Source organism: Teleopsis dalmanni, chromosome X (genome assembly GCF_002237135.1).
Source record: "Teleopsis dalmanni isolate 2A chromosome X, ASM223713v2, whole genome shotgun sequence".
In the NCBI taxonomy this organism is placed as follows: domain Eukaryota; kingdom Metazoa; phylum Arthropoda; class Insecta; order Diptera; family Diopsidae; genus Teleopsis; species Teleopsis dalmanni.
In genome coordinates this window covers 8,720,033-8,744,035 of record NC_051848.1, presented here as the reverse complement: position 1 = coordinate 8,744,035, position 24,003 = coordinate 8,720,033, and the positions used below count along the sequence as shown (strand labels likewise).

Here is a 24,003-nt window from a genome sequence, read left to right as displayed (position 1 = left end):
TCATTTTGCTTTTTTTGTGCTTTTATTTATCTAAAAAACAAACAATATATAAAAAATGAATAATATAAATTTAATGTAAAAAGCAATCACAAATAACGTAATTGCTGCGGATATAAACAGTCTCTACCCATATTTAGTACAAATGTTTCTAATAAGAAAATTGTCTTCTACTTTAAAATTAATATTTATAAATAATAAAATATAAATAAATAGAACAAAAAAAAAAAATTAAAAAAAATTTGCCTCAGGCCGGATTTGAACCGGCGTCTTTAGATCACACCGTTCTTCACTCAAGATTTTCAATATTTGCTTACTTACTAATTGCAGAAATTCTATAAATCCTATATTTATTTACAAATTGCTTATCCTATACTTATAGCTATTGGGTGGAGATTTTGAGTATCATCATCATCATTAGTATTTCAGTTCCATCAGGGACAGGGGGGGGCTCCAAACAAACATCACAACATCTTCATCAGACACAAATTTCGAACATAAGTGTCTACTGCTCTACCAATTGAGCTACCGAGGCTGTGAGTTCAGGTATAGCTAAAAGTTGACTTAAGTTACACATGTCACAAATATTTTCACGAAAATGCACATGAGAATTATAAGCAATATGCAATTTCTACACTACAAAAATATGTACACGCATATCGAACATTTTCGAATAATTAAGTTTCATAAGTTCACGAATTTTAATAAATATGTTATCCTTCTTCTCTCCTATCAAAAATTTTTTATAATTTTTGTATTATTATTATTATCTTCTTTAGAAATAATAAATAAAAATTACTTTGTGTATTGCATTAAAATTTTGACACCACTTTGCAATGTGCGAGAAATTTTGTGTACCTACATTATGTAGATATCACAGTTGTGATAAAACATCTTTCACACAAAAATATTTAAAATATTATATATAGCATATATTTTTGCTATTTTTATTTCATAAAAACAGAATTTTTTACTATATACTACAATAAAAAAGATCACAGAGATCTTGTAATACAAGAGAACATAGCGAATGATGAAAAAGAAGTTTTACTTATACTTAAAATAGGATAAAATATATATATAAAAGATTTTTACTTCAATTAAAACTAACACATGTAACACATTTCATAGCACATTCACACTGTATCAACGAGGCGGTTTTGGTCATTATAACCACTAATGAGGATGATTTAACATACAATAATATTTTATATAAATGAGATTATTATCAATAAATCAACTCCTTTAAGGTTAAAATTGTTTACTGCAAGCCTTAAAAATAAATTCACCACAAGGGAAATAACCAAAATTCAAAATATGTGTCATATTTTTATATGTAAAATGTAAACAAACAACAGCTGAGCTGTGAAGAAAGACACTGAAGAAGTAAGTATTTAATAAAATCTTTGCTTTTATTCATTGAATATGTAATTGATACATGAAATGTATATAATTGATTTAATATATCAATTCTATATTTAATTTTTTTTGTTATGTATTATTAAGTGAAGCTAATAAAACTCTATTAGCTACATAAATAAGCTATTAAAATGTAAACGTTTCCTCATTAATATTAATGAGCAAGTGCCTAAATGAGACAATGTGAATATACTATTACATACACATTGAATATGATTAAAGTTTTTAGATACTAATATAGTTATATAAAGGCATTAAAATATAGAATATACATATATGTATAATAAAAAACACATTTAGCAAAAAGGTTAAAATGTTAAACACACAGTATTCCTTACCACTGATGGGAAGAAAACAAAAATAATTGGGTGTAAATCAATTGATTGACTTCATAAAATAATTGAATCAGGTAATACCTAATTCTCATATGAACATAATCAAATATTTTCATATAAATTAAAAAGAAAATCATTATCGGCTGGCTGTAGCTAATGAATAAAATATTACATCATTTAGCTAAAAAATTATACAAATACGGTTATAAATATCCCCAGCTCACACTACTGCTTACTAATATATATCAGAATTTATAAGTTTTTGGAGTTCATACGCAAATTTTTATGTGAATACGGTAACAGCTATCACCTTTTAAATATATGAACAACCAATAAATATGAAAATAGTACTAATAGTACGAAATCGACAGATGGGGCTTAAAGACTGAAGTTATTTAAAATTTGATGGAAATAAATAAAATATATAAACCCCGGAAAATGGAACTATTTTAACTTGAGGATCTTCTAGAGTGTTTAAAAATTTTGCTTGCTTAAAACGCCGCCAAATCAAACAATTTCTATATACCTAAAATCGGGAAATTTAACTTATGCTTTCAAATAACGTTCTTCGACATACAAATCGTAACCACTCAACTAATGGCAAATATTAAGTTAACACAAATTTATTAAAAAATCGGCTTCTTACTTTCGTTACCGAGTGGTCCACATAAAATCGTATAAATGTATTTTAGTCTAGCAGAATTTATAACAGATTAAAAAGATACATTATTTCCGAATTGGAAGAGCAGCTTCACAAAAAACTACTTTAGCACTTGGAAGCCACAAGATTGTTATTTATATAAAAATAAAAAAACTGCTGCAGGTATTTATGAAGATTCATTGCTGTAACTATATACAGAAACGAAATGGCTAAATGCTTATAATCGGTAATCAATTTCATTCTAGAGATATTGTCCTTCGTCACAGAAACGGATCATTGACAAAAGTTGTAGAAGCTACAATGGCTACAATGGCTTGAAATATTGAATTATTTTTGTGATGGTCCCAATAAATAATACTTTAACGTCAATATGATAAATTTAAGGAAAAATCGAAATCAGATCAAGTCTCGAAGTGGTGTCTGAATAACATACCCTATGTTAAATCTCATTGTTAAACCACTTAAATTGTATGTAATATATATTATGGAGAAGAAAGTTATATTTATTTTTTTAATTTATATATTAACGAAATGGCTACAATTGTAATCAAAAATCAATTTCAGTTGTAATTTAATGCACGATTTTTGGCAATTCAAATATGAAACATTTAATGGTCTCTAACATATCCACTTAATCATCAGACAATTTACGCCTATCCAACTGTAGTGAGTTATCATCGTAAAGAAATTTATAAATAAAGATTAAGGACGAAAGATGCTGATCAATATAGTAGACCAAGACTAAAAGTTTATTTTCATATTATAACCTAAATAATAAATAAATAATAAAATTGCCTTAACTCAAGATATCTGAGAGTATTATAAATTAAATACAATATATTATGCTTTCATGGGCACTTAAAAATGAAACACATCAAATATCTCCAGTAGTGACTTTCAAGATGGAAGGTAGATAGAGTTGGACCGTATGACCCAGCACTGATAAAAAATCCCAACACTGATTTTATAAAAATTTCAAATAGTTATTTAACTTATGTATAATATAAGTAATGAAATTATAAACACTTTGGAGCTGTAGTCAGTTTTATTAAAATAAATTGTACATTCTGTTACATACATATATGTACATGCATAGATAGTATTTTAGAAGCGAACATCAGCCAAATAATTTTTTTTATTTATATTAAACACACATAGGGTTAAACGAGAATAGAATAAAAAAGTACGTACTACTCTTATAGAATAGTTATATGAAGTAATGTTTTGTTATTAAAAATGATTATGTTTTTGAATAATAATTTTAATTATGTTAAATAATTTCATCCTGTTCACAAATTATGATATCAATCTCATCCTTGTCTTCTTCTGAATCACTTCCAGCATAAAGTGACTCAGGGAACTCTATTATACCTTCCATTTGGATATTATTTTCCAATTCCTCTGCTTCCACTTCTTCCTCTTCTTTTTCTTCTTCTTCTTCTTTCTCTTCTTCTTCCTTTTCTTCTTCTTCCTTTTCTTCTTCTTCTTCTTCTTGTTCGTTAATATTTATAAACTCTTCTTCTGGTTCAAAATCACCAAAGGCATTAGGTAGATACATAACACTGCATTTATTCGCATCTGAATTATTATCAGAGTTCATTTCCGTATCAGAAGAGGAAGTATATTCAGAGTCAGATGAAGACTCAAACATTTCTGCTGGTGTACTTGCAGACTTAGTATCATTATTTACATTATTTACATAGCCATGCACCGCGGAATTGTTGCTCGCAAAAAATACTGAAAGCTGCCGAGGTGGTTGAGGGGTTGTATTCCATATATAAACGCATTTGTTGATTTCTTCCGCAATAGAAACGGTATCATCATAATCCTCATTTGGAAAGCTTTGCATATACTGTTCCGCACGAGACAATTCGGAAACAGCAAGCTGTACAGCATATCCTGGTGCACGTAAAATATTGTAATAGAAAATTGAGAAATTCAAAGCAATACGCATACGTATTGGATCAGCTGGTCCAAGGCACAGTGTTGCTGTATTTAAAGCTCTTTCATATGATGATTGACAACGTTGCACGCATATTGCGGAATAACCATTGGTATTGATTTCACATAGATAATGATGATAATCACCAAGTGTCTTTGCATTGAGAATTATATTTTCATAACCATCACAAGGAAAACGAAGTGTATCAATCAAGTATATGACACGATTACAATTGAAAGTTATATCATTTTCGATTTGATGACGATATTGCTCAGCTAAATAGAGTTTTGTTCCCAAATCCATAGTTGACTCATCCGGTAAAGGAGTTATAAAATTTTGCAAAGCTGTACGGTGTTCACTTACAATGTTTTTATATGCCACCAACACCATGTTGCGCTCTTCAACGGTGAGAACTACGCCCATATTAATAATGCCATTTAAAGAGATTAGCATGTCACTATAACGATGGGCGTGCTGAGCAAGAAGGGCACGATAATTGTAATATGCGCGAGACATCATTGTTGCTGGAATATAAAATCAATTATTTTTGAATACAAATAATTAATAACTTTAATCAATACATTTTTACAAGCTGGTATCCGAAAAAATGGATGATGTACCCACATAAAGAAATATAAATAAATAAATATGTTAGTTACAAGTTTTATATAATATATAAAGCTTACATTTTCAGTGTTGCTAAATGAAAATCTTTTTATTGACGTGTGGATAATTTTCACTGTATACGAGTTTTACTTCGCAGTTTTACTGAAAAGATATGAAGAAATTAGAAATCATTATTTTCAATTAATTTACTAATTATTTTCTTTATCTACTAATTAGGATCAAAGATCTCTCTTATAACTAGCAGTGATAAGTTAAAGTATTTGTAATTTTGCTGATAGTTATAGTCTCATTTGAACTCTATATACTTGCCGGCAACAGTACAGTATTCTTAATATAAATTAGATTAAAACTTCTTCTTAAAAAGTTTTTGTCAATTTGATATATTAGTGCCTCATAATGTCGCCTCATAATGTGAAACCCTAAACACCTACGTACGCTAGGTGTTTAGGACATCTACCTTCAAAGTGATTTCTATTATCTGACTTACGGACAATGTCTCATCCGTGGCATCACAATGAGTCATTATTTGTGCTTGAGTGACCTTCTATGCACAAGGCGGCCAATTTAACCTAATCTAAGCTAATCTATTTATAAACATGGCCTAATCTCATAACGTTATACCGTCATTTAAGCAACTGCTGAACTGATTTGTGGTTGTGGTGACAGAACATATTTTTCTCTTGCATATATAGTATTTTCTTCTTAAATTTTAAATGTTGCAGATAATGTATTGAATTACGCTGTAATAGCTTCAAACACTGCTTAGATGTAATATCATTAGTACGTGACAACGATCATGTTAATAACTTCTTCAAAGACAACTGTTTAAATTACATCAGCGATATATCTCGAGTTAGTACTTCAACGTTCTAAGTGCTCATTTCATTGATAATTACGTAAAAATTTAATCGCCTTCAAAAAGGTTTTCTACGACACCAACTATGAACATTGCTAGAGGAGTATCGTAGTTAGTTAAGCTTCTTTGCCCCAAAAAATCTGATATAGGTTCTATGAATTCTAGGTTATGTCAAAACTTACATGCAAACTTATCAGAAAAAAAATCTTGCTGTTTGTAGATCCAAAACATTTTTTATAAATTGAGGAAGGAAAACCTTTTATTCATTTAGAAAAACTGAAATGGATATCATTAATGAATGGAAAAGATGCATTTACAGAATGGCAGTATCGATACTTGTCTGCAACATTTTGTTTTAATAATTTTTGTATTACGATATTAATATATTTTGGAAGACCAGTTGAAATGAATAAAAATAAAATGATTAAAAACCTGAACTTATCAAATCATTAAAGTCTTCAAATTCAATTAACAATTACGTGAAAAACCATGGTTAAATTTCTTAAATCAATGAAACAATTTCACAGTTCAATGCTTCACTTCCAAACATGGATCATCAATAGAAGTTGCCTACAACATATTAAAAGCAATAAGTCATGAAATAGGAATAAAACTGTTCAAGATAATTCGTTAGCTGATATTCAAAAAAAAAAAGGAGTTTCCCTCTGTTTGATGAAATTTCAAAAGAATTGTGTTTTTGTTGACTTATCATACCAGATAATACCACGATAATTCAAATAATAATTTTGAAGTGTACTGTCCTCAACAGAACAAATTGAATTATTTATTCAAACTATAAAGATATGTAAAAAAAAATACAGTACACCACCAATATAATGTCAGATCTTGTACAAGTTTGGTTATAACCCAAAAGACTTTACAATTTGAGTCTATTATGTCTATTACCACGCCCAATATATATTCTCGAGATGTGGTACATCAGGATTATTGTCAGTTTCAACTTTTATGAAAATGTTTTTGAACTTAGAGGTTTTATGAGTACCTAATTATGCTCTTGCTTCAATCATGTCAAAAGGATTCTATGCAAAATGAAGTGTCTATAATAAAGCAAAATATTCAAACATCATGACTATATAAAAAACATCTCACTTTTACCACAAAAAGGAATTCTTTTCCAAATAGCACTATATATAGCATATAGATATTTTATTATAACATTAAAATTCAAACTTAAAAACATTTTAAAATTAATTTTTTAATATTCTAACCTCTTATTAATTATATAAATCAAAATTATATCACGCCACATGTATATACTATAAAGCACATTAAGTATAGTACGCACTAATACAATCGTATTCCACTAGACAAATGAGACAACTATAAGTGTCCAGTATATATATATATATGTATATATATATATATATGTATTATATATCGAGAATTTGTCTGATATGTATTGAAAATTTTGGAACGATTATAAATCCTATTTTATAAAAATTCTATTTATTATCACATTTTTAGAAAAGAAACTAAGCCACATACACTACGAGTTGAAATACGCATATGATATATATTTAAAGTAAGTCATGATATATACATAGAGGTCTCATATACACCAATACACCGTTAAAAAAAATATGTCTGCGTAAACTGACAGCGCAGTTTTTCGCCAAAAAACACACCTTAAAGTTTTTTTTCGAAAAAGGCTGACATATCATATTAGCAAAATTGTTATAAACTTTATGTTTAACATATTTTTTGTATTTCGAATAAATAATACTTCGTTTTTAAAATAAAAGTAAAAAATTATTACAAAAAATATATTAACTATGGGTATACAGTTATTAAGAAATTATGTCCCTAAGAGAATTTTTTTCTAGCTGGAAATCCTTGAGCTGTACAATTTACATTTGGTTAATTTATATATTATACATTTATATATACTTACCAATAACGTAGTTTAAATAAGTTATATTTTTCTTTAATTATTTTAAAACTCAAAACACTAATCACAGGGATCGAAACAACTTGCTTCACCGCTACGACTTATATAAATCAGAAGTTCCTTCACTTCGGGTATAAAACTTAGATACGAAGACTTACGCCGAAGTCAGGGTTACGGTGTACAATAATAGTAAGTGGCGAAGACGTTTATCGTCGAAACTCGATTGAAATAGTAACTATCGAAGCTTTCTGGATTTATACCCGCAAATAATTCATTGTCAAATCTTTAGGTAAAATAATAATTATATAATTTCACATTATTAAATCAGAAATGCCACTTTATTATGCTACATTTCACATCTTGCACTTAAAGTGATAAATTGCAACAATATATACAATTTTTCACATAAAATCCATACAAAGTCCATGTACAAATATACTAAAGAGGTCTAAGTCTAAACGTAAACGTAACAACAAAAAAATTAACAAAAAGGAACATTAAAATTCTAATTTATTAACAAAAATATAAACATAAATAAATAAATTTATCAATAAATAAGTATTTAAATAAATAATTTGATATATAAATAATTACAACAATTATGTCAGCCTAAAAGTGTAGATGATAGATGCCAAGTTCTAACCAAATCGCACCACACGAAGATTTTAGAGCACAATAACAAACAGGTTACTAGCTAGTCCTAGTTAGTCCTGCTATCCTAAACCAGGAAACTCATTTTCTGCTTAAATAAAGCAAGCAATATCTTTAATGGAAACTATGAAGGACAATTGCCTTTTCCATCATACCAGGCACAGACTATGTAAATGAGTGATTTTCTCCTATTTCTTTTATTCATTTCTACGACTTCACACAGTTAATGTATAATCAGTATATTGCTGATCGATGCAACTGCTTTTAAAATTATATTCTGTCTATGTACGTCTATACTGAATAGCCGAAACCAATCTAATCCAAACAGTTGGTCAATTGATCTATTGTTTTCTGATTGCAAGTGGATGATTCCATACAAATGGTTGCACACATGATCACATGTGGCAATTTCGGTTCGTCTTTTTAAAGTAGTATTCTCTACGCATAGTCTGATTATAATAATGATACCCACAACTATGAGGATTCATGTTAAAAGACATCGTGGAACATAATTCTATCTTGGTCTTGTAAATGTTAGAAATGTCCCTATATCCATATATCCATATATTTCCGTATATCCACTTCGGATTGGCCCTGTAAATTCAGGGCCACTTGTCAAGTTACAAATCAAAAATATGTTTAGATCAAATCTGTTGCATTCGACATTAATAATTTTTAACTCAGATTTTCGCATTTAACAGATTATATATACTCCGATTGATGTTGAGTATATCTGATTTACTGGTAGCATTATAATTTTATCTGTCGATATATATGTTAAGTGTATATATGTAATTAAATTGTTGTATATAAGTAATATATCAGCCATAAAACTGAAGTTTAAATTGCGTATATTACCACGTTCACACTATGAACTTCGGGGTAAAATTCAACTTTGAGCTCAAAAGCGGTCATCAAAGCTTACATTTCTCATTTAATACATTTTGTTTAATACAGCACTCCAGAAAAGCTCCAGAAAAATGTGCGAACATAAATGTCAGATCGTTAGGGCTGACTTTGGGTCAGATCGGTAAGGTGAGCTGACTCTGAAAAAAAAAAAATTATTTACGAAAAATTAAATACAAGAATTATTCCCATGACCACTGGTGATGGATATTTGGCAATACTCGAAACATCTGTATGGTCAGCTTAAAATTAAATTAATTAAATTAATTAAAATAATATGAAATGAATTTTTATAATGCATTATCAATATGTTTTTGATACGAAAATGTAGAAATGATATGTCGCTTTCAGTTTCAAATTTTACAGGAAGGGTATATAAACAAATGAAAATAACAACACCTGTGAAAATGATAACCCGAAACGTTAATTTACCTGTGATATAACATGGATAAAACTTGGACACATTCGGAGACCGAAGAATAAATAAAAACATTATATTGAAAAAATTGGAAGAATTTTTCGGAAATGAAAAAGACAAAAGTCAAGGCTATTGCTTTTTGAGGGAGTGTTACTAATTGACAACATCGCAAAAAGCGTTATCTATGCAACATTACCGGACCAATTAAACATCGACCAAACATAGTACCACTTGGAAAAATGAAAAACCATTATTTTTCAACACCAATTCATGTTGACAATCAGTAGGGCTAAAATTTAAGTTTATTATTTTAAATTATCTAACCAGCTCCATTGTTCACTATATCCAGACCCCAATAACTATTTATTGCTTCAAAAGTTGAAAGTATAATTTGAAAGAGAAAAATAATTAGCATATCAAAAATCTGTTAAATATATTTATTTACTATATTTAAAACAAGTAACATATCTGAATCATTGGAAATATTGAAAAGTATCAATTAATAGTAGCTCATAATAACATCAAAGTACATATTTTACTGTTTAGTACGAAAAATTGCAACCTTGCGAAATGGCTAGAAATAAATACATGAAATGCAGTTTTATTATTTTTGGTTTTTATTAATTTTATATGAATTTCATTAATATTTACTTAACTATTAATGTCCGTAACTGTGTAATTGTCATAGGGAATAGTAAATGTCTGGAATTATTATTTTCTTTTAGGGATGGTAAAAAAATGTTAATACAATGCCTTACTTCCCTGCCTATTAGTAAGTTAACTAATTTTTCATGTAAAACTATTTTATTTAAAATAATTAAAAAATATGTAATTATTTAAAAATATTTTATAAAATTTTTAAATAATTAAAAAAAATGTTTGTAAAAAGATTGCCTCAGACAGGATTTGAACCCGCACCCGTAGAATTGTAATGTCACAAATTTATGTTCTTTAAAGTCTATGTAAATATGCATTAAACCCTAGAGAACCAAATGAGAAACTTGTCTAATCATCCTCCACCCTAGAACAGCTAACTCTCAGACTGCAGCAGTTAGTTTGCGACTCTATTGTCTACCGCTCTACCAATTGAGCTACCGAGGTTTAAAATTGTTTTATATAAATTACACATGCTATGAATATTTTTGCTAAAATAAAATATATCTGCTAAAAAAAAATAAAATACTTTTGTAAAATTGCTAATGTGTTTGTATTTACATTTATTTCCTTTAAGGTTTTTGGTGCTGTTAGCTAACACATTTATTTAAAAAAAAAAAATTAAATTACATTTGTTATTAAAATTTTATGAAATTAACGCACATTTAAAATTACATTTTACATTATATATTTACATATTATATTATTATTTGCAATACATTTATAAACTATTAATTTAAATCCAGATAATTTTACATCTTATAGACATTATGACAATCATTGTCTCAGTATAGACCATGCACCGATAAAATTTTTGCAGCTCGGGTGATTGGTCTTCTTCTAATTTTGCAGTTCTACACATCAGTTGTTGACTTCACAATTTAAAAATAAAATATTTAATTGCCTTTACCATCTACATTCAGGTTTCGGAAAACAATTCTAACAATACTATCCATCAGTACCAGCACCTACGATCATAAAAAGTTAGGCAAAAAAATTAAATGAAAATGAATGAATATATAAAATGCCGGCGTAAATCTTCCTCCTCTATCCAAATAGTACACAGCCACCTATATATTAAAAGAGAATATATGTTAGTTGATGCAGTTTTACTAAAGCTGAAAGGAATATATAGAAATATATTCAATAAAATAAAGAAACCAATTTTCGATGATTTTAAACACACGTATTAGCAATGGCCAATCGGATTCACAATATTCAATTAACCATTTGTGATTACCCAATAGGCCAAAACTATAAGTATATTTTTTATGCTAAAATCTAATTTTAATTTTACAATATAAACAAATTAATTTTAATTTAATGTAACATTATTACAATAATATTTATGAATGTATTCATAATCATAATCAATTACAAATGCTTTACAGTTGCCCTCGAATCCAAAATATTTGACACGTCAAGGCCTTGCAGTACTCACCATGGCGAGCATCTTAACTGTGGTGATAATAATGTGATAACTCTTTAAAAAAAGTATTAAATTGCTTGTAAATATAAATAACAAATAAGAAGCCCCAGCTGAAGACACACAACACTGGTACCATTAAAATCTAAAATGTAAATATATATGAAATATGCAATATATAAATTTAACCTGGACATAATATAAATATAAAATCATAAAACATTTTGGAGCCGTCGTCAATTTTATTGAAATAAATTTTACATTTTGTGACATATATAATTTATCTAAACATAGTATTTCATAAGCGAACACAGCCTCCATTTTTTTTTTTAATTAACACATGGAATATTGGATATATATATATTAGAACATAGTGGAATATAGTAGTATGTATTTAATTTTTAAGATATATTGTATGAATTTACTTTAAATTTTTAACACAAAATAATGGTTACGATGATTTGTGTTTGTGTAAAATTTCTTTTAAATATTTTAGATAGTTTCATCTTTCTCGCCATTAACGAGAGTATACTTTTGCGATTCGGTAACGGAATCATCAGTTTCATCAACTTCATCAAGATGGTTAGTGATGTTATTAACCTTCTTTTCATCTTCACCCTCCTCCTCAATCTTAGCTTCAACCTCATCTTCAGGCTTATCTTCGGGCTTCTCTTCAGGCTTATCTTCGAGCTTCTCCTCGGACTCTCCTTCAGGCTTTGCTTCAGTTTTATCATTACCCTCATTCTCATCCTTAACATCATTGTTTTCTTTATCTTTATCTTCATCTTCTACCTCTTCCTCTTCCTCAACCTCATCCTCATCGCCATCTTCATCGTTGTCGCCATCGTCGTCGTCATCATCATCATCATCTTCATCCTCATCTTCATCGCCATCCTCAGCGTCATCTTCTTCACCATCATCATCGCCATTCTCATCGCCATAGTCTTCGTCATCTTCAATCTCATCTTCAACAACGTCTTTGTTATCGTCAACCTCATCATTTTCATTACGACCATTAGGATTAACAACGTTTAATATTTGCTGCAATTCTTCAGCTGCACGTTGTTGTGCTGGATCAATTTCGCTGCATGCGCTCATTGATGAATGAGTTTCAGATTTATCATCAGAATCGGACTCAGGCTCAGGCTCAGACTGAACTTTAGATGTTGTGCTTGATAATGAATTAGTTGCAGTCGCATTATCAGAATCTGTATCGCCATTCATTTTGAAATTATCCTTTACATAAAGCACACAAATATCTCCATTTGGTTGGTCATTTGTATTCCAAAGGGTCACGCAATTATTAAGCTCCTCTAGAATATAAAGTGCTCCAGCATAATCATCATTTGGATAACGTTGCATTTGCAACTCTGCACGAGACAACTCAGTAGCGGCAAGCTGTATGGCATGACCAGTTGCACGTAAAATGTTGTAATTGAAAATGGAGAAATTCAGAGCAATACGCATGCGTAGAATGTTAGTTGGTGAAAGATGTTGCATAGCTGCATGGAATGCCGATTCATATGCCAATTGACAACGTTGAATGCAAATTGCAAGATAGCGATTAGAGTCCAATTCACAAAGATAATGATGATAGTCAGCAAGAGTCTTGTAGTTAAAAATCATTTGCTCATGAGTTTGACAAGGAAAACGTTCAGTGTCAATCAAGAAAATGACACGATTGCAATCGACCGTAATAAAATTTTCAATTTGATGGCGATAGCGATCGGCTAAACGATACTTAGCCTCGGCGTCAAGAGATTCCTCATCTGGTAGAGGATTCGTAAACATTTTCAAAGCAGCACGATTCTCGCTTACAATATTTTTATAAGCTATCAATATCATATTACGCTCCTGAATGGTCAAAACGGCACCCGTATCAATAATGTTATTCAAAGAGAGTAGCATATCAGGATAGCGATGGGCATGTTGAGCAAGAAGGGCACGGTAATTGTAATATGCGCGAGACATCATGGTTGTACGAATAGGAAAGTATTTGTAATCGAAGATTCTAAAAAATTGATGTATATCCAAGCTGGATTTCAGAAAATTGGATGGTATATCTGTATTAAGAAAAATAGGTAAATAAAATCCATAAAAATAATTTGGTAACGAAAATTTACAATGCCAAAATGGTTATCAATAGCTTTTTGTGTTGTGTTGATTACCGATTTTAAGTGACAAGGCACAAAAATTGGCTCTTAAATGTGTACGTGATTTTTGTATAATCTGAAACGAAAAAAATAATATATAAATCAGTCTAATTCCAGAGAAATTTTATTCTTAGAAATTCTTTATTAATTTTTTATTAATTTAACAGCAAAACTTTTTAGGTGTGTCATTTACAAAATGGCGTCTTGTATTCGGTGTTTAATTCTTCATTATTTTGTAACAATTAAAAGAAGCATTATTTTTATTTTTATAAACTAGTTTTCTTATCACTGTTATTAACAATCGTATAAATGATCTTAAACTAATTTACTATCCATGACCGCCTGTCAATACTTTAAAACACTATTCCAACAAAGAAATATCTTGGAGAATTTCACTCTTTAATAAAAATCTTTTTTACATATTTCTTGGAATTATCATACATATATATATATATATATATGGGTATATCCATACAACCTATTAATTAGAACTTCACACCTGAATCTTTTTTTATTGTGTCGAATTAGCTAAAATATCTATGGTATATTAAACTGTTAAAAATTTTTGCGAAAGATTTTTTATTCTATAACTTATATTTTATAAACTTAATTATTTGTTTCACAAAAAATATCATTTTATAATTGAATGACTTTGTCAATTATACACAATTTTAGAACTGTGAAAGTTAAGATGGTGGAATGACGGGTGTGTCCATTAGAGCGCCAACACTAAAATCAATATATCTCATATTCGTTTCAATATCACAAAAGAAGATATAGTATATCTATTCTTTAAAATAACTAAAAACGTCTGCAACAACAATTTTGTAAATTTGCTTTCTTCATTAAAATAATTTCACAAATTTTAAAATTTATAGATTATTATAGTTATAAAATCGAAGATAACAAATGTGATAGCACTGCTAAATAAGTCAAACACCATATGCATTTTAGGCATTATATGGAATTAGACCGGAGACGTCTAATGAAATACGAAATGATACATCTTAATAAGCAATGCAAACACATAGTTCTTTTTGAATTCCCAATAAAGTTGTATCGAAGCTTTTTAATTGAATTCTATCTACTGTTGCCAAGGACACAATTTTATTACCAAGGAATTCAATATGGCGGAATGTTAGATGTGTCCATAGAACCACCAAGACTGAATTTAATGTATCTTATATAAATATTTGAACAAACGATTAAATATTAAATGAGCACACGAATTTAAATATTTATAGCACAAAATAATAGATTTCTGAACCACAAAATAACTACAATTACCCGTAAGTGTGATTTGGCTTATAAACAGCACTTCTTTATAATCTTTAAACTCTTTCATAACAAAAACAATTCACACTTAGATCAAATATATCTGATGAAATATTTATATACATATACACACACACAAATATATATATTGAACAAGCTTCCAATAAAGTTGCCTCAGCACGTTTTTCAACTGAATATCATATTCTGTTGTCAAGGGCAAATTGCGATGAAATTCAATATGGCGGAAACTAGGGAGTGTTTATAGGACCACCAACACTGAATTTAATATATCTAATATAAATATATACACTTTATTTAAAGATTTTCTGAATACACGAATAATAATAAATAATACAATCAATAACTCTCATAAGTGTAGCTTGGTTAATGAAGAAAGCTTCTTTATTAATTTCAAAAAGGTTTTTAATATAGTCACAAAACTAAGAATTAAAAAGTTAGAAACTCTATTAAATAAAGCACGTGATAACACAGAGATATGTTATGATATAAATATATATAATTGTAATTATATAAGTATGAAATTTAAGATGGCGGAATGTAAGGTGTGTCCATAGAAGCACCAACACTAAATTCAATGTATCTTAATATAAATTCAAAATATAAATCTTAAATATTTATAACACAAAATAATAGATTTCTGAACCACGAAATAACTAAAATTACCCGTAAGTGTGATTTGGCTTATAGACAGCACTTTTTTATAATCTTTAAACTCTTTTATATCAACAACAATTCACACTCAGATCAAAAATATCTGATGAAATATTTATATACATATACACACACATATATATATATTGAACAAGTTTCTAATGAAGTTGCCTCAGCATGTTTTTCAACTGAATATCATATTCTGTTGCCAAGGGCAAATTGTGATGAAATTCAATATGGCGGAAAGTAGAGAGTATCTATAAGAGCACCAACACTGAATTTAATATATATAATCTTTATATATATGCACTTTTAATTAAAGATCTTTTGAATACACGAATAATAATAAATAATATAATCAAAAACTTCCATAAGTATAGCTTGGTTAATGAAGAAACCTTCTTTAATATTTTTAAAACTTTTTATATAGTCACAAGACAGAGGATTGAGAAATTAGAAGCTGTTAAATGAATAAGATCAGAGAAATATGACAATATCTATATATATGTATAAATATATATATATATATGTATATATATATAAATACATATATATTTATATATATACATATATATAGTATTGTAATATAAGATGGCGGAATGAAGGGTGTGTCCATAGGAGCACCAACACAAAAGCTCACGATCCTATATAATTTTAAAAGAATATTTCTTTTATTAACGTTTTTAAAATCGTTTACTCACTTAATAATATATCTAATCTTTAAATAAATAGGAATATAAAAAATTTCTCAAATACTATGTTAATATTATTGCGCATATACGGCTAATGTATATGCACAACAATATATAGACACAATATTGTACAATAAATTAAAACTGAAATAAATCTAAAATTTATAAAAGTATTAATTATTTTAATTACCTTTGAAAGCAGCAAAATAATTTTATTTCACAAAGAACAAATATTCACACAAAACTCACTTCACCGAAGTAACTCGATTCACACCCTTAAGGAAACTGAAGAGAGAAATGAAACCGAGCTGACTTTTATAATGTATTTTTTCAAGTTAAGTGTTGTTTAAAGCTTGGATTATAAGTTTTTAGTTGTTACAGACAGGGATGTCATTTACTACTTGGTAATTCTTTTTTTGAGCCAGATATATGTCAGACATAGTTATATCTTAATCAGACATAAAAACATTATACGTTATTTAATAGCACGATAACTGAATATACATATGTGAAAGTCATAAATTAATAGACGCCTGAACTAATCTGTTCATTGCCTTTTCGGCAAGATTTGTAAAATTCCAATCAGTTGATACTTTTTTTTGCTCATTTGTGTTCAATAGAGCAAGGAAAGTCAAGAAAAGCATTCAGTGAAATATTTATCTATTTAACTTCCAATTTTTACTTACAATACTTTATATATTATTATTTCTGATCTATATATATATATATCAAAATAAATAAAAATTTTTGAAACCTTTTAATAACAAACAAATCCAATATTCCATGCTGTTTTCTCACCAAATGCCGAATAAGTACCAGACCTAATCCCGATGTAACTGTGTAACGTTGTACCTCGGAAGCGTTTTATTTTACGGCAAAAATAATATACATCCAGGTTCACAATTTTCAAAATAACGATTATCACAAGTACATGAATATCCCTATGATATGTTACGGCATATAATTAACAAAACTCCTAACTCCTACTTGTATTAATGTTGAATGGATTTATACCATAGTGCCAAGAATAGTACATCAAATATAATTTAAGAATTTGAAATAGATCGTCACAGAAAAACCAAAAAAAAATTAAAAAATCCAATACAAGCTTAAGTCAATTACAATAGTTAAAAGAATTCTGATCATAACGAAAATATATTTGAGCTATTCCACAGAAAAGTATTAATGAAATTACTCGGCCGAAGGGTTTAAACACTTCGAAAAGTACTGAATAATAGAAAATAATAATATAATAAACCAGCAGTGACGAATGCAGAAAGACGCAAAAATCAGGGAATGAAATAAACTGAGAAATCAATTTTGGTCCAGTCTAAAATTCGACTAATGGTTGCGCAAAACATTCAAATTTGAAATCAAAATCTTCATTCCTGCGTATCCCTCTTCCGTACAAATAATCGAATGCATTACTTCCCATAAAGTGGAACGAATAAGCTAATTACTTACCATACAACTATTTTAAACTTTATTATCTATTAAGTAAAATAAGCTATTTTTTATTACAGGCAATTGACATATATTCATCTATGAAGTTAAATTTAAATTTCCAAAAAAATGCAGCTAAATGAGATTTATTAATTTTATTTTCCATTAAATTAACATAAGATATTTGTAACCAATGAACGAAAACAAACACTAAAGTACCGAACATAGTGTACTGTACACTAAACAAACAGTACACTAAAAAAAGTTCAAAACACATCAACAAATTTTTAGAGTTTGTATTCGAATTGTTAATGTTCGCTTTGTGTTCTTTTCCCGAAAGTAGTGATGTTTTTAACGATCTTTTCACGAAGGTAGTGTATTTTTAGCCAACTCTTTCGAAGGTAGCGTGTTTTTAGTGTTCTTTTAGTATCCGTCGAACAAAACGATTTGAGAGGTTTTCAATGTATATTGTTGTTGCTTCGTTTGTATAAGAAAAAAAAATTGTTTGTATTTGTATTGCACGTATTTTGTTTATGTTTTTAAATAAAGATAATGTGTCGGTGAACACAAACTCTAAATATTTTTTAATGTGTTTCGGATATGATCAGTACACTACGAAACTGTACTGTTTATTTTCGTTCACTGTTTGTAACTTTACGTCTCAAACTCTACTATTCGCCAGCCGAAAATTGTACAAAGCCAGGCTCTGAGAAGACTCTTCAACATGCCATGGTATATTAAGACGAATGACTTCCTCAGGGACCTCAAGATTGATCCGATCAAAAAATATATAAAGGACAGAGCTCTGATACTATTTACAAAAACTGACAGGTTTACGAACACCGTGTTATGGAATCTCAGAATGGTTACAGACTCCTCAGGGAGGTATGCAGATCTAAGGTCAGTTATTGCTTAGTCAGATGAAGTGATAAACAATAAATCAGTCATATTTTCCTCACAAAACTACATAAAAAATGCATACTTTCATATATACTATTATTATATAACTTTAGATACGAAAAGCTTTAGTAGTCAACCCTGGTAGTACTTTTTGATTAAAACATATTATTTTAGTGAGTATATGCATAATGCGATTTCAAACTAGGCTTATAATGTACCAATATCAATAACTAAGTATTAACTACCATATTAATGCTCATACAATATATATATAACTATGTACGATTTGATGAGCTTGATAAAATTCTAATAGTGAACTAATTTGTATAACGCTTCACAATACCCTTAACACATTGATGTAATAAAATAGCAATACCATACCATTGCCATTTTTATATCCAAGTGAAACTTTATTATAGAATATTTACGGACTTAAGTAGTTAACTTTTTTAAACAATTAATATTTAAGGACAACAGGAAAAAAATTTGTATGTACATACAATATGCAATGTAAACACATTATTTAATTACTTGAGATATTAATAAAAAAATTAAAATTAAACGGTTAACTATTAATACATTGTAATTACCTGCGGTATTCGTTCAATAATGATCAGTTTTACATCATATAATAGCATTAGAAGTAAAATAATATATAACCTCTACCACCACTATGAAAACACCGCAATCTAAAAAGATCACCCAAGGTAGTCTACTACGTTACACCAAATTGTTCTTCTTACAAGATTAATTTTGGCGATGGAGGCTCAATACTATAAGACATATAAAATAATACAAAATAATTTTGTAACATCTCTGGTTGTGCGTGAGCAATCCCTCGTTTTTTGCAACATTTCATATACAATTCCATATACTTAGTAGAAAAAGTCTACGTACAAAAATTATATTAGATTTGTACTTTAAAAAAATCACTATGTATTTACTTTTTTTAATAACTTATATATTTTATTAATACTTTTATTTCTTACGTTCATTTTAAGCTATAAATTATGGCTAATTTTTAATAGAAAAATTATAATAATTAAGTTTGCAACAATAAAATCAACGCTGCGTATGGTAGATAAATTCTACGTACAAGAAAGGAATAAAAAGAGGAATTCTAGATTAAGATGAAGACCTTTTTTCAGGCGAAAGAAACTCCTGTCTCTTTGGTATGAAATGTCGATAGATTATTTGACGAAATTTGGATACTGCCATCAACAGTTGATGGAGTGATAAAGTAGAAAAAATGAAATTTATTGAGTCGATCATTAATAAAATGAACTATTTGAAAATCTTAAAACTCAGTATGCAAATCAGTGCCGAGGTGCTGAAACTAAGGAATTGGTATATATTTCAACAAATAAATGACTAAGTATACGGCAGAAATTGTTAAACTTTAATTAGTTTTAAAAGTTTCCAAACAACTTAAAACTCCACCGCAATTACCTTAGATTTGAAACCCATAGAACAACTACGGGATTTATTGGAGAGTCATATATAATATAAAGCTTTTTCCTAAAGAGAAGGTGAAGAAGTAATAGTCGAAAGTTAGCAGTGATGAACTTCCAAAGCTGGTTAATTAGATGCTAAGACGTTTAATGGAGGCCATAAAAAAGAAAAGCTACTAAGTAAGCTTCTAAAAATATAATTTTATAAACCTTTGTACGTAGACTCCATTTACCATTTTTTTATTAAATTTAATTATATGATAATTTATCATATATAATAAGATAATAAAATATAATAATGATATAATAAGAATATTAATTAAAAATATATGTAACTAAAAAAATTATTTATTAATATTTTATAAGTAGAAAATTTAGTTTTTGTACGCAGACTTTTTCTGTTAAGTGTATTTATTAACATAATTTGGCCTAAATATTTTTGCCAAAAATTTCTCAATTACCACATTTACAATAGCTTTGATGAACTGTATATATTTGACCAATTGCGACCAATTGACCAATATCTAAAAATCGATGAATTTGTGACCATAAAGCCCAGTGCACGCTACCGGCAAAAAATGTTCGGACCCTCTGCCAACTGCATATAGCGGCACCGTTGATAAATGTGCGCTTTCCAAGTAAGATCTTATGTATATCACAACCGTATAAGCAAAAAAAGTCGTGGCACCAATCTTACAATTCAATCCCAAAAGAACTTAATGCCTTTAAAATATGATAAATGTTTGAAATACTTATAAACTCTATAAATTTATAAATATTGAGCCTGTTTGAACTTGTAAGATACTTTATAGATAGTTTTAGTTGTTAAAGGAAAACTTGGTTACCTGCCTTGTTTGTTTAATAATGATCCGTTTTATAGCGAAAAAAATGGTTTGATATAAATTTATCCTCTTTCACAGCCACAGCACCACGGAACCCAGAAAATTCTATTACATTGATACTCGTAATTTTGTGAAAATTTTAAAAACTGCTATGAAAATAATCGTTTGCCAAAAGATTTATGTTATGATAAAAATTTTAACAATATGCCTAATTTTATTATAGAATAGAATATATATTCTATATATGATTTTCACCAATATGTCAAGATTTTTAATAATAACAGAAATTTCAAGGATAATCAAAGAAGTTTTTGTCAAATAATTATAGCTGTCACTGAAATACAACATTATTTTTAATTACGATTATTCTATAGTTAGACTTAATAATGAAATTGCAAAAACCTATTGTTTAATTAAAGTTTTTATTAAACACACTATTTATACGCATTCACAAAAACATTTACGAATTTTATACTAATAAAATCTACTAAAAAATAAAAACATCGTCTTACTCCGTGTATATAAATCGATTGCCTAACATATGACTTACAATAGAATATCAATCGTATTTTTTTAAAACGTAATAGACTTATAAGTAAAGACCCTCTATCCTATTTTGTTGTTCTATTCCAACAAGATTTAGCTCTGCGCCACACGCATAAATGTTATAAAAATTATTTTTCTCAAAAAAAAATAATAATACCAAAAAATCCAATCAAAAAGGACCTTATTCAGACAAAAACAAGTATATGTACTAGTAAATATATCAAGATTAGATAAGTATCTTTGGGTATTAGTGCAACACCAAAATTTAAAATATAAAATAAGATATTTCTTTCCAATTGCGATAAACGGTAAATACAGTAATTAACTATAAAGATTAATTCCAAGAATAATCACTTCTACGTAATGGAACCACCCGTTTTCACAGGCAAGAAAAATCCATTCGCCACGTTTAACAAACTCTGATAAGCAATTACTCATATATACTCAAACACCTAGTCTGTTTCTGACCATTGTACAACAACAAAGAAGTGATAACATTAGGTTATTATCACCTAAATCGCATCTCATATGTTTCTATCGTCTTAATACCAAGGTCCTTACAATTTGTTACATTGACAAAAATTTTATGATATATTAAGGAACCTATTGAGATCTTCTGCTATTACAACATGCACCCACTTGCCCGACATAGTCTATGTTTTGTCTACTAATTTGTGGAGGCAATAAAATTTGAAGACAGATATTTCTACTATTTCATAAAAACTTAAAACTTAAAAATATAATTTTTACAAATTAACAAAAGTTGTATTATTTCATATTATTGCCATATTATTTTTGTTTATTATTATTACAACATTGCAAGAGAAATCGCATTAGTAAATATTTCAAATAGGCAGTCTGTCTCGATTTTGAATTGAATTACAGAATATGACGTCTTCACTTCACACATATTTTTTAATATAACATTAATTTCTTATTTTTAGTCATTACAAAATTTTTTTATTTAAATTTAAAATTAATTTAATTACAGATAATAAGTTATAATAATTAGTTTCTTAAATTTAAAATTTCGCACATATATAAAAATACATAGAAGACAGATAAATAGGCTTAATTTATATACTTAAAAATGTTCACATATTCTAATAACTAATTATATTAATATATTGAAAATATATATTAGAACAAGCTAAATACTTGTAAATTACATTAATTTCATTGAAGTTATATCATAAATTATATTATAAATCATATTGTATATTATATTATAACTTATATTATATTTGTCCTACTACTAAAGGCAGCTTTTGTTTTCAATTACATATTCATAAAAAAGTTTATTGATACTATTTTTTCTTAATATATAATTTTTTTTGTTTTTAAACAGTAGATTCTTAAAAACCCACATTTAAATTTTGCGATACTATTAGATTAAATTTTTTGTTAATAAATCAGATAATTAAAAACAAAATATACATATAGTTCAAAGCACATTTCACGTTGCTACTGTGGTTTTTTTAAGCCTTACAAGGAACTATTTCATTGTTCGGTTCGGATAGTTATAAAGATGAATTATAAAGTATAAGCCTTGTTAAGAATAGTGAAGTAGATCGCAATATTAAGAATGAATGAAATTCTTGCGACTTGCTTTCAAAAAACTGAATATAGGATTATATAGAAAATATATGATTTTTTCAAGAGTAGAAGCTTTTATGCTTTTCCAAAAAATTTTTAAAATTACTCAAATCGCTAAATTATTGACTATTATTATTATTATTTTTTTATATAATTATTGTTAAATAATGCATTTTTAGAAACTTATTACTATGTGTGAAAAGTGTTACATGCATTTTAATATTTAAAAACTATTTTCATTTACAATCATAACTTAAAAACTAGACATCTATGATATAAGAGGTGTATATGTTACTCCTTATATTGCTATATTGCTTTGATTAAATCTACTTTACAGAATTAACTACTTTAATTTGAATTAACGAATCAAATAGTTTTATAATTGAAGAAATGTTTTGCTTTATATATGTGAATATGTTTTCAATAGGCTTTATTCTTTGAACATTTCAGTCTTTTGCGTAAAGCTGGCGGTGCTTCAAGTTCCAAAATTCCAACTCTCTTTCTCAGCGACAAGTATAGACGTGGTGATTTTTTATAATAAATACACATAAATACAGATTCTTCATATTTCCACATATTTATTTGCAATAAAGTTCGCTTCTTCAGTATAAGTTGTGATCTGAGAAATTTAC

General features: G+C 28.0%; 2 protein-coding genes and 1 non-coding gene across 4 annotated transcripts; all 3 read right to left on the bottom strand.

Annotated features, from left to right (window-relative positions):
- Nucleotides 1-240: 240 nt before the first annotated feature.
- Trnak-cuu lies at nucleotides 241-532 on the bottom strand. The gene is made up of 2 exons: nucleotides 496-532; nucleotides 241-275 (listed from the first exon to the last, which is right to left on the bottom strand). It is a non-coding gene; the product is annotated as a tRNA-Lys (tRNA).
- Nucleotides 533-3,438: 2,906 nt separating this feature from the next.
- LOC119689398 (14-3-3-like protein 2) lies at nucleotides 3,439-5,122 on the bottom strand. 2 transcript variants are annotated; one of them, XM_038104224.1, is made up of 3 exons: nucleotides 5,041-5,122; nucleotides 4,936-4,946; nucleotides 3,439-4,878 (listed from the first exon to the last, which is right to left on the bottom strand). In XM_038104224.1, exon 3 carries the CDS (start codon nucleotides 4,871-4,873, stop codon nucleotides 3,683-3,685), a length of 1,191 nt encoding a protein of 396 aa, XP_037960152.1. In that variant the 5' UTR covers nucleotides 4,874-4,878; nucleotides 4,936-4,946; nucleotides 5,041-5,122; the 3' UTR covers nucleotides 3,439-3,682. The 2 variants fall into 2 exon arrangements, with proteins under 2 accessions (XP_037960152.1, XP_037960153.1); XM_038104225.1 differs by lacking the exon at nucleotides 4,936-4,946.
- A 7,099-nt stretch (nucleotides 5,123-12,221) lies between these two features.
- On the bottom strand, nucleotides 12,222-21,300 carry LOC119662170 (14-3-3-like protein E). The gene is made up of 3 exons (XM_038071731.1): nucleotides 21,233-21,300; nucleotides 13,970-14,030; nucleotides 12,222-13,864 (listed from the first exon to the last, which is right to left on the bottom strand). The coding sequence occupies exon 3, from the start codon at nucleotides 13,773-13,775 to the stop codon at nucleotides 12,294-12,296; it is 1,482 nt and encodes a 493-aa protein (XP_037927659.1). The 5' UTR covers nucleotides 13,776-13,864; nucleotides 13,970-14,030; nucleotides 21,233-21,300; the 3' UTR covers nucleotides 12,222-12,293.
- Nucleotides 21,301-24,003: the final 2,703 nt, after the last annotated feature.